At 27.4% G+C, this 10,426-nt stretch overlaps 1 protein-coding gene across 1 annotated transcript in view; it reads right to left on the bottom strand.

Annotated features, from left to right (window-relative positions):
- LOC108749161 overlaps positions 1-10,426 on the bottom strand; it is a 42,616-nt gene that overhangs the window by 9,425 nt on the left and 22,765 nt on the right. The window contains exons 2-6 of the mRNA XM_018487696.1: positions 8,893-9,062; positions 8,449-8,548; positions 7,928-8,029; positions 7,649-7,807; positions 400-558 (exon numbers count right to left, since the gene is read on the bottom strand). Of these exons, the coding sequence (XP_018343198.1) occupies positions 400-558; positions 7,649-7,807; positions 7,928-8,029; positions 8,449-8,548; positions 8,893-9,062 (690 nt within the window). The remainder of the gene's footprint in view (positions 1-399; positions 559-7,648; positions 7,808-7,927; positions 8,030-8,448; positions 8,549-8,892; positions 9,063-10,426) is intronic.

The following is a 10,426-nucleotide window of genomic DNA, read 5'->3' as shown; positions in this document are numbered from 1 at the left end:
ATAATGAACTATTATGTTTAAAAAGATAATAATAAAGAAAAATGTTAAAAATTGCCGATTTTTGCTATCAAGTATAAAATAAATGGACCTGAAAAATTATTGAAATTATGAATGACAGGAAATAATAACTTTTCCGAAAAGGGAAACATTGCTAGAATGACTTAAAAATAATAAAAAATGACAATCATATATATATGTTAATAATTGCAAAATAATTATTCTATCTAGAATTGTACATGTAAAGATTGCCGATTACCTTAATCTACTTCATACTTGGGAGCGAATATCGACATTTTTTTAATAATCTTTTTTATGAATTATTATATATAAGATTATTGAATTTTAATTGAACCACTGAGAATAACTCCTGTGAATATTCTAATTTAAGATATGACTTACAGAAGCATAATAATTAAGTGAAAGAGTCGGTAGCAGACATGGCACAGTTAGAGTTACAGGATATTGACATCTCGACACAGTATGTAATAAATTCTTCTGTAAAGATATATCTTTACTGTACCATGACGATTCATATCCAGCATGACCAATGTCATTGCTCTGAAATATTAAAATAAAGAAAACATTATAAGAAAATTTTATCCAGAATAAAGACACAATCATTAATATAATATGTATTTTTTTCACAAGATAAAAATGTGATGATAGATTCCATCAATTATATTAAAAGAAATCATGTATCATCTATATATTTATTCTAAAATTTATACATATTTTGTATTTTTATTTTTATTTTATTGCAATTTTAATTTTTTTGTTTTTTTAATATAAACTCTTTTTATGCCTTTTCTTATGTTTTATATGGCTAGTATGTCTTACCGTGCGCAATAAATAATCAGCTGGCCATGCGCAGATGAAAACCTCTATAAGTGCGGATGCGGCAATGGCAAAAAATTGGGTTTTTATAGTTAATGGTTGTTGCTGTGCAAGATAATATTTTAATATAAGTAATACAAATTAATTTAGATTATTTTTGTGATATAAAGAAAAAAATTAGTCACAGTGTCTACAATTCTAAATTAATAAAATAATTTTTAATTTTTTTTTCTTAGTAAATTATGTAATACCTAAGTCGCGTTTATTTATCTAATTTTCATAATACTAAGTACATAAATATTACATGTGTTTGTATTAGATGTGTTAACTTAAAATTAATATGCTTCGAGATAACTTCTTTTACTAATAATTCGATTACTAAGCATCGTTTGCCTACATTACTTTTGCCGACAGTTTGCATACAAAATTATTACCTACAGCTCCATTGCCTATCACTTTTGCATACAAATAAAAATTTCAGAAACGAAGTCATATTTATGCTCTTTATTATTTATCTTTTGAAGTCATATTTGCCTACATGTATTATTGCTTACAGCTCGGTTGTCTACAAGCACTTCTGCGCACAAATATAAAATTAAGGTTAAGTAAAAAAATAATTTGTATTTTTAAAGCAGAGAATTTATGTTTTTAAAGCAGATAATTTGTGTTTTAAAACAGAATTTGTGTTTTTAAAGCAGAGAATAGCATAGCCATGTAAGCAATTGAGTTGTAAACAATAATTTTTGTATGTAAACGAACTGTCGACAAAAGTTATGTAGGCAAACTATACTGCAGGCAGTCGATTTATAAACGGGATTCTCTCACATGCTTCTACTATTTTTAATTAAGATTTTTAAGGTATTTAAAATAAATAAATTTAATATTATGTAACAAGTATATGCAAAGAAAAGATGGAGAAATGACTCACGCTCAAAAAAGTAAGGCCACTAAATACCACTGCTATGGTACTGAATCCTACCGATGACAATACAATATATCGAACTGTCATAGTAACATTTTTTGCATATCTGTAATTAGCTGTTAATTACTACTAGTTTTTTTTATTAATTTTATTATATATGTACACTATTATAGAATTAATTATAATTAATAAAAAGTAATACACACGCAGAGAAAAGATTAGCTTACGCAGCTAAAACATATCTAGCATTAAAATGTGTCGTTATAATAGGGACAACTAATATCATTACTACCATAGTTCAATTTATTATCCGCTAAAATTAAGGTGCTGCGAAAATATTATTTGCTAAAATAAAATGGCAATCGGCAGCGTCCCAGAAACAATTGTGAATAAATTGTTCGGTTACGCGGCTAAGATAGTAAGGAATAGCTGCCACTTACTTAGCTACTCATGTTAAGTATGCTTTTAATTTTAACTAATAAATATTAAGACTTTAAATACAAAGCGCCTTCCCGGTCCGAGTGTTAAGATGTTGAACTACTATCTAATATACATTCAATTAAATTGAATTAAAATTTCAGAAATAAATTGAGAGCCGATGAAATTATCGGATTCACACAATCAATCTGAAACAAATAATCCCCCCAAATTCTCCCAAATCTTAAAAAACTGTAATAAACTTATTGCGAAAAATATTGCCTCGGCCGGGAGTCGAACCCGGATCTCTTACATTCCGTATGAGCGTCCTGAGCCTTTAGACTACCGAGACCTTAGCAACACTCTTCGCAATAACCGATATATATAGTGAGTTACGCATGTATAGGCGAGCGTATTCTAAACAATATGATTGGAAACAAGACCGTCTATATGAATATTAAGACTTTAAATACAAAGCGCCTTTTCGGTCGAGTGTTAAGATGTTGAACTACTATCTAATATACATTCAATTAAATTGAATTAATATTTCAGAAATAAATTGAGAGCCGATGAAATTATCGGATTCACACAATCAATCTGAAACAAATAATCCCCCCAAATTCTCCCAAATCTTAAAAAACTGTAATAAACTTATTGCGAAAAATATTACGGAATGTAAGAGATCCGGGTTCGACTCCCGGCCGAGGCATTTAATTAGATTTATTCTCATCAGTCAAAAATAATTGTCTAGCAATAAGAACTTTCGAGCAGTTTAATATCTTTATCAGAATTTATCTTTACTTACTGATATCTAATCAATATTATCAGTAATTTATGTTATCGATATATTATAAAGTATATCGATAGTTATCGATAATTTTATGATTAGTAACACCTCTATATATAAGTATATAAATATTAAAGAAGATGTTATGCGCCGTTGCGCATTACATAATTTACATATTACCGTAATAATCGTTGATGCAGTTGTATACAGATTATGAATTCTGAGATGCTTGTACTTTTCTGAAATTTATGGGATAGAATCTCGAATCTTGCTGCTGTGAACCAAAGCAGGAGAGCTACGAAGATGTTGCTACATACTTGCGTACGACTTTGGTATACAGCCATTATATGATGCAAGTAAATAATAGTTCTTAGTGGTTGTTTATTCACATCAAATGGATAGTCAACTTCGATTGGAAAGGATTGAGCCAACAATAATGGTCCGAACCACATTATTATAGCTGTCATGGTCATCAAACACATTGTCGTACCGTAAAATAATTTGCATTTGTTGATATATCGCTGAAATATGTTCCTCTCTTCTGATTTTGCTTGCTGAATATAATCTTCCATTTCGTATATTATGATCTGCATCAGCATATTATGTAATCTCTTATTAATAACAGAGTTAGCAAAAAAAGTTTATTTGTACACCAGTTAAATCTATCTATTAAAATGGCAGTATTTCCTAAATATATTTTCAATTATGACTTTTTAAATTTTGGGCAAATTAAACTTTGCACAAGTATAAGTATAATATAATAATTCAATTTGAACTATTTCGTATTGTAGAATATATAGTATAAAATATTAGTACTAAATGTACATTACTGTTTGTATATTCTTTTACGATATTAATGAAAAAGTTTAAAAAAAGATTATTTAAAAGTACATTTTTTTAAAATGCTATTATTAAGACATGTTAATTTTGTTAAATAAGTTTTTTTTAATTTAGAAACAAAATACATACAGATGTAAGTAGAGAAAAGTTTATAAATAGTACAAAAAAAGTGATATTCAAACAACGATATTAAATTGTTTTAAATGCCAATAATATTAAAATTTTTTAATTGTAAAAGATTGAAATAAAAAAAAAGAAAATCTTATTTAAATAAATTTTTTTTAATTTTCTTAGAAATTGTCACAACTATAATTGAAAAATTTGTAAGTTATATCGCACAAATTTAAATCTCTATATTACATAAAATTTAAATTTAATTTTCCCAGATTTATATTATGATTTTTATCTATGATACAAATAAATCGAAATTACAATAAATTCAAAAGCACATTGTGTTTCTTACTTGCAAACGGTCACTTTGAAGTGTGAATAATGTAATTTGTATTGGAATTTGCCAAGAGGCGCTCAGTTCACAGCCCACTTTCATCGCAAGAATCATATTATCATACTTCTTGCTTAATGTATATATTAATGATATTGACATTATAATGCCATTTAAGCAACATAACAATCGAAATATCTTGTCACGAATTTTTTGAAATTTTGTTGACTTCATCGGAAGTGGCCAACAACATGCAAACGTCAGATCTACTTTTAAGAAGGCAATAATTTTTTCTAGCGTCAATGTTTCTGTCATAATAACACTAATAATGTCGTACTGTATTAGAGATGGAAAATAATGAATTTTATTACGATTCTAACTCGACTAAAATGTTTTAAATAACATACCTCAAGAATTCGAGGAAAGAAAAATCGCGTGATATTAAACACTTAAATTATACCTACGTTACATTCATTTATATTTTAAAGCAAAATGTAGTTTTCTTCGGCAGAGCGATTCGTGCGGAACTATAATGTGGCAGAAATTATGAGAGAAGAAAGGAAATAATAAAATATAGGAGGGATGTATATATTGATTTATACGTTGATTTTTTGTTAAACGTATATATTCCTTCTACATTTCATTATTTCCATTTCTCTTTCATAATTTCTGCCACATTATAGTTTCGCATACGTCACTCTGTGCCGGAAAAAAGTACATTTTGCTTTAAAATATAAATTAATGCAACGCATATATAATTTTTTAGTATTTTTTGCGGTTTTTGAAGTATTGACTAAACGTTGAAATAATTATACAATATTTTATATAACGCGTGTTATATGATAAGTGAAATAGAAAATTTAGAGCAAAATACTTAATAAGGTTAATTAATTTTATTAATCCTAAAATATTTTATGTTGTGTCTTTAAAAGAATATCTATGTGTGTAAAAGTAATATCTTTATTATAATTATTCCAATCGATGGTCTTCATTATATATCTATATTAAATAAAGATTTTCTTATAATCTTGAAATAATGCGTGACAAAAAATTAACTGTAGTGTTATTTAATTGTGTTTTATTTAATTGATATTGAATATAATTATAATGAAAAAGGTACAGATTATTATAAGCTGTATTTTTATGATTAAATTAATTTCATGTTAAATTAATTTTAATAGGAATTAAGAAAACAATTAATCCAACGTAATAAAAAACACGACAATTTTATTATATTATATATTATTTTATTTTACGCGAAAAATAAGGAATGATATGTTATATATGAGATAACTTTGACATGAAACACATAAAATATGTATGTAAAGTATTAGATGTCTTTAAAAAAAATATAAGTCATATGACAATAATTATTTCTTTATTAGAGAATAATAATTATTAACTTTGACAAACTATAAAATGCATTTTCCTATTATTTCAATAATTTCTTTTATGATGTACGGATACGATGATATCATAGGGTGCTTTCCGAGTTACGCATGAAGCGCATAATATATCGTTTTACTTTCTTTATTAATTGGTGAACTCCAAGGACAAATGATGATTCGGAACGCATCCATAGATATTAATGACCAAACGAAATTGTTGTGAGAGGATTTAGAAATACGCCGTGAGAAACCATATGAAAAGAAGAAAGTTGCAGAGGCAAATGATGAAAAAGCACTGTGACGAAATGATGCAAAAAGATAATAGTTTTCATTGATTCACGTTCACATCGAAAGAATATTTTACATCTATTGGAAAGGTCTGATCTGTTGCAGAAAAATCTGATCAGTAGCACAGTCATTGTTTTACATATACCGAGAAAAACTGCCTCTATAGAGTTTGCGTAACACGTCGCGTATTTACGTACGTCTGCATACCGTTGATGAAATTTTTTTTCGTATGGTTCCGCTCACTCGAAATTATGCACTCCATTTCCGAAATCAAGTATTGAAGTTTAACCTTTGGAGGGTCTTTCGGGACTTGACAGTGGCGTCTTCAATCTTTTTAGCCATTCAATCCCATAACATTGACAAAAAAGTTCTAGCCCTTAAAATAAAAAAGTTGATCAAAAGCATGCCGGTCCTCAGAATATTGATTTGATTTTTATGATATGTAATTTATACCTATGCTGTGAATAAATGAATAAAATTGATGACTGAAGAAATTACATACGATTTTTAAAAGTATATAATATATTTTATGTGAAAATGTTATCTTGCTCCGGATAAACAGAAATGATAAAAAAAGTTATTTGTAGAATAGTATATAAAAAATGTTACTCAATGGTATTAAAAAGTAAATATTTAACTTATTAATTTCTCTTGAATATTTCTCTGGAATTGAATAAAATAAATTGAGAATGGTTTATCAAAAGTCGGTTCGATATATTATTATAGATTATGTATCTCTTACTTGCAATCGGTTATATTGCAGTGCGCGTAGTGTTATCTCCAGAGAAATTTGTATAGAGGCACTCAGCAAATGGCATAGTTTTATTATCTTTAGGTGGTATTACAATAAGTATTATAATAAAGGATGCATGTGTTAAAGGTATACTTAATATCGCTGCATTCAAAACAAAAAGCATAAGATTTTGAAGTTTAATATATAAATTTAGTATTTACTAATATGGTATGTTTTGATAGTGGCCACGATAAGAAGTCCTTTCTTATTTAGTTCACAATATTCTCATCTAGATTTGAAGTTAATAGAACTGATTGATATTTTTATGTTTATAAATACAACCGTAAACTAATGTATCAATTTTTTAATTTTATGTTTAATTGTTTTTTTTTATGGAACAAAATGATAAGAAAAGACTAAAAGATAAGAAAATAAGTATGAATCACTTTTAAGTAATTATACATTATTAAATAAAATTTTAGCGAGTTTTTTTGATTTTATTGTGTCATCTATGTCATCTGATTATAATCAGCGTAATAATAAAATAAACATTGATTTTTAGCTATTTAATATAGTTGCTTGCATATTTTCCAATCTTATCAGCAGCACATGTTTTTGCTCATTCTATTTCAAACATTTTGCATGGTTACTCGTAACGTTGTGAAATAGGAAAATATAGTCGACAAATACTGGAACACATTCGTAATATCTTTATATAATAAAATATTTCAACTAAAATATTAATTTATTCCGAATTATATATGTAAATTTCTTATTTATGATTTTAAATTGGCAATATAATATTTGCCGTGTATTTAATTATATGATATGATGTGTATTCAGGTAACTTATCTCTAATTTTTATATTAGTAATATTTGTGTCATACAATGAAGTGCTTTTATGCATTATGATTTTATATATACAATAACAGATTATATATTATTGTGATTGTTATGCATGTTCAATGTCATAGCATATTAAAATTTAGTTCCTTACCGATGCATAGTATTTTAAAGATAATGCGGGCATAACACATGGTACTGAGATAATTATTGGTTTTTGAGCCCTTAACATAACTATCTGTAGAGTCTTTCTTAGAGCGACTGGTTGTTGATACCATTCCGTATCAAAGACTGCCTGTCCAATCTCATCACTCTAGAAACAATATTGGGTAATAATGTTGATTTATTGTAATTGATTAATCAAAATGTAGCAGTTCTCTCTTTCTCTCTCTCTCTCTCTCTCTCTCTCTCTTTCTGTAATAATTAAACTTACTATATGAATCAAATGTTCTGCTGGCCACGTATACATGAATACCACTGATAATCCACTAAACATTATACCAACGCATTGGATTTTCATTGACAACGGCTGATCCTATTTGTAATACAGTATGACTTATTTAACACATTATTGTTATTATTACTTAAAAAATTTTATATATAATATCTTGTTGAGGATATTAATAAATTTTTTAGTAATTTTTGTATAAATGTAGATAGAATATAAAATTAAACATAAAAATGAATACACACACACACACACACACGCACGCACGCACGCACGCACGCACGCACGCACGCACACACACAAATGTAATGTATTAAAGAACGCACATAAAATATTGTGCACATGTCAGAGATACTCCGTATCTTTTTTTAAAATTCTACAAATATATTTTATCATTGTTTCAAATTGTCTTTTTTTTTTAATTAGTTGAAATACTGTAAAGTTTTCAAATATTTTTAAATATTATTTTTGAATATTATTAAAAAAAGCTGTAACTTAATACTCACGGTTAACAAAATGAGGCCTACTATTATTAGTGCGATAGTACTAAGGCTCACAGTTGATAATGCTATAGGACGAATTAAAATGGTCACTTCTTCCGCATATCTGAGATAAAAATATAAAAATGATAACACTATTAATTATTAATATTAATTTCTTTCATGTTGATATATGTAACAAAAAATTCTATTCAATTGATATAAAAAAGATTATGTGATATAAGTTTGAACAATTATTTTATCGCAAAAGTTGTATGACTATTATAATTTTTGTACTTATGATTATTATATAATAAATTATAATAAAATAATGTTATTCGGTTTATGAAGTTTTTTCATTATTACAAAATTAATTCTAACATATTTATTAAAAACGGGTTAATCACGTTAAAAGTATGCAGATGTAGAATTAATGATGTAATTGTGCCTTAAATAAGAATAGTGTCTTACTTTAATAGATTTTGATGTTCTTGAATACATTTCTTTAATTCAGAAATGTTTGTAATTTTTTGCAATTTTTCGATGAGTATTTCAAGTCTTGCTGACGTAAACCATATTAAGAGCGCCATAAAAATATTCATACATAGCTGGGCAGCACCTTGCACGCAAGCTATAGTCTGCTGTATAAAAATAATAGATCTTAAAGGTTGATGATAAACATCGAATGGATACTCAGCGTTTGTTGGAAATGGTTGATCTAGTGTAACAGGTCCAGACATAATGAAAACAGCACTTAAGTAAATCCAAAACATAGAACCACCGTAGAAATAGACGCATTTATTGATATATCGTTGAAGGATTGCTTCTTCACGAGGTTTAAGTAATTCACAGAAATTTTCCATTTCGAAAGTAACCAACTGGAATTGATTATATTATATATCTTAAATATATAAATTTACAAAGAGGGAGTGTATACAATGATAACTTGATAACACTTTGTCTATTTTTTACTTTTACGTAACAACTAAATGTATAATAATTAATGAATGCTCATAATAATTACTTGTAGGCGACAAGAATTAATTCTACAGCACATAATATTGCAAACGACTTGTATAGCGGGACACAGAACGCTTATCGATTTTGCGATAATGACAGGATCATTAAAGTGATTTCGCATTGCATTTATCAAACCTGCAGCCACGCTAGAGAGCACAATTATGCTAAAGTATTGATATATTCCTGCACAGATAACTTTCAATTTGATTGTATCTTTTGGTAGAGGCCAACACCAAGTTGGGATCAAGCTTAGTTTTACAATAGCGATGACTTTCTTTAACGTCAACTTTGACCACATGATTAGAATGTTAATTGCACATATTCACGTATTATAATATGTATAATAAATATCTATTTTAAAAAGTTTCAACGATAAGAAGATATATAATAAAGAAAATTTTGTATGTAGCACAAATGGTTATGCCTGTTTTCATTGCTTCTGTTTCACGTCAAATATACTTCCACGATGAAATTGTGATAAAATAAGCCATACAAATGAGTATGTGTATGTGTCGTGTGAAAAGTAAGGCTTGTAGATTTATATTCTACTAATATCTATTTTTAACATAAATTACAAAGGTGGCATACAATAAGGGTATTATGAATTTACGATATAATCTGGAATTTTCTCTCTTTGTAGTGTTTTCCTTGAAATCATTACTAGGGTTTTTAGAAAAGAACATTTTCCGTAATATGCGTGGAATATGATGTTACAAGATTATGAAATGCGCCAGTAATTGAGGAACTGTTTTGCAGTAATTACTTTATAAACTATTCAACACATGTACGATAAATTTCCTGATGCAACTTTAGTTTCACTGAAATGCTTCGAAAATATAAACCTTTTATTAGAGTGCGAGTGCTGCAATTGATATATTAGCAAGTTTTATACTTAATATCTTCATCTACTAATGTGTAGTTGTTAATTGACATTTATTTTTTATCTAAAAATTATTAAAATCTATAAAATGAAATTTAAATTTTG

This window comes from Trachymyrmex septentrionalis, unplaced genomic scaffold, assembly GCF_001594115.1.
Source record: "Trachymyrmex septentrionalis isolate Tsep2-gDNA-1 unplaced genomic scaffold, Tsep1.0 scaffold27, whole genome shotgun sequence".
In the NCBI taxonomy this organism is placed as follows: domain Eukaryota; kingdom Metazoa; phylum Arthropoda; class Insecta; order Hymenoptera; family Formicidae; genus Trachymyrmex; species Trachymyrmex septentrionalis.
The sequence above is the reverse complement of the archived record's forward strand: the minus strand, read 5'-3'. Positions and strand labels throughout refer to the sequence as shown.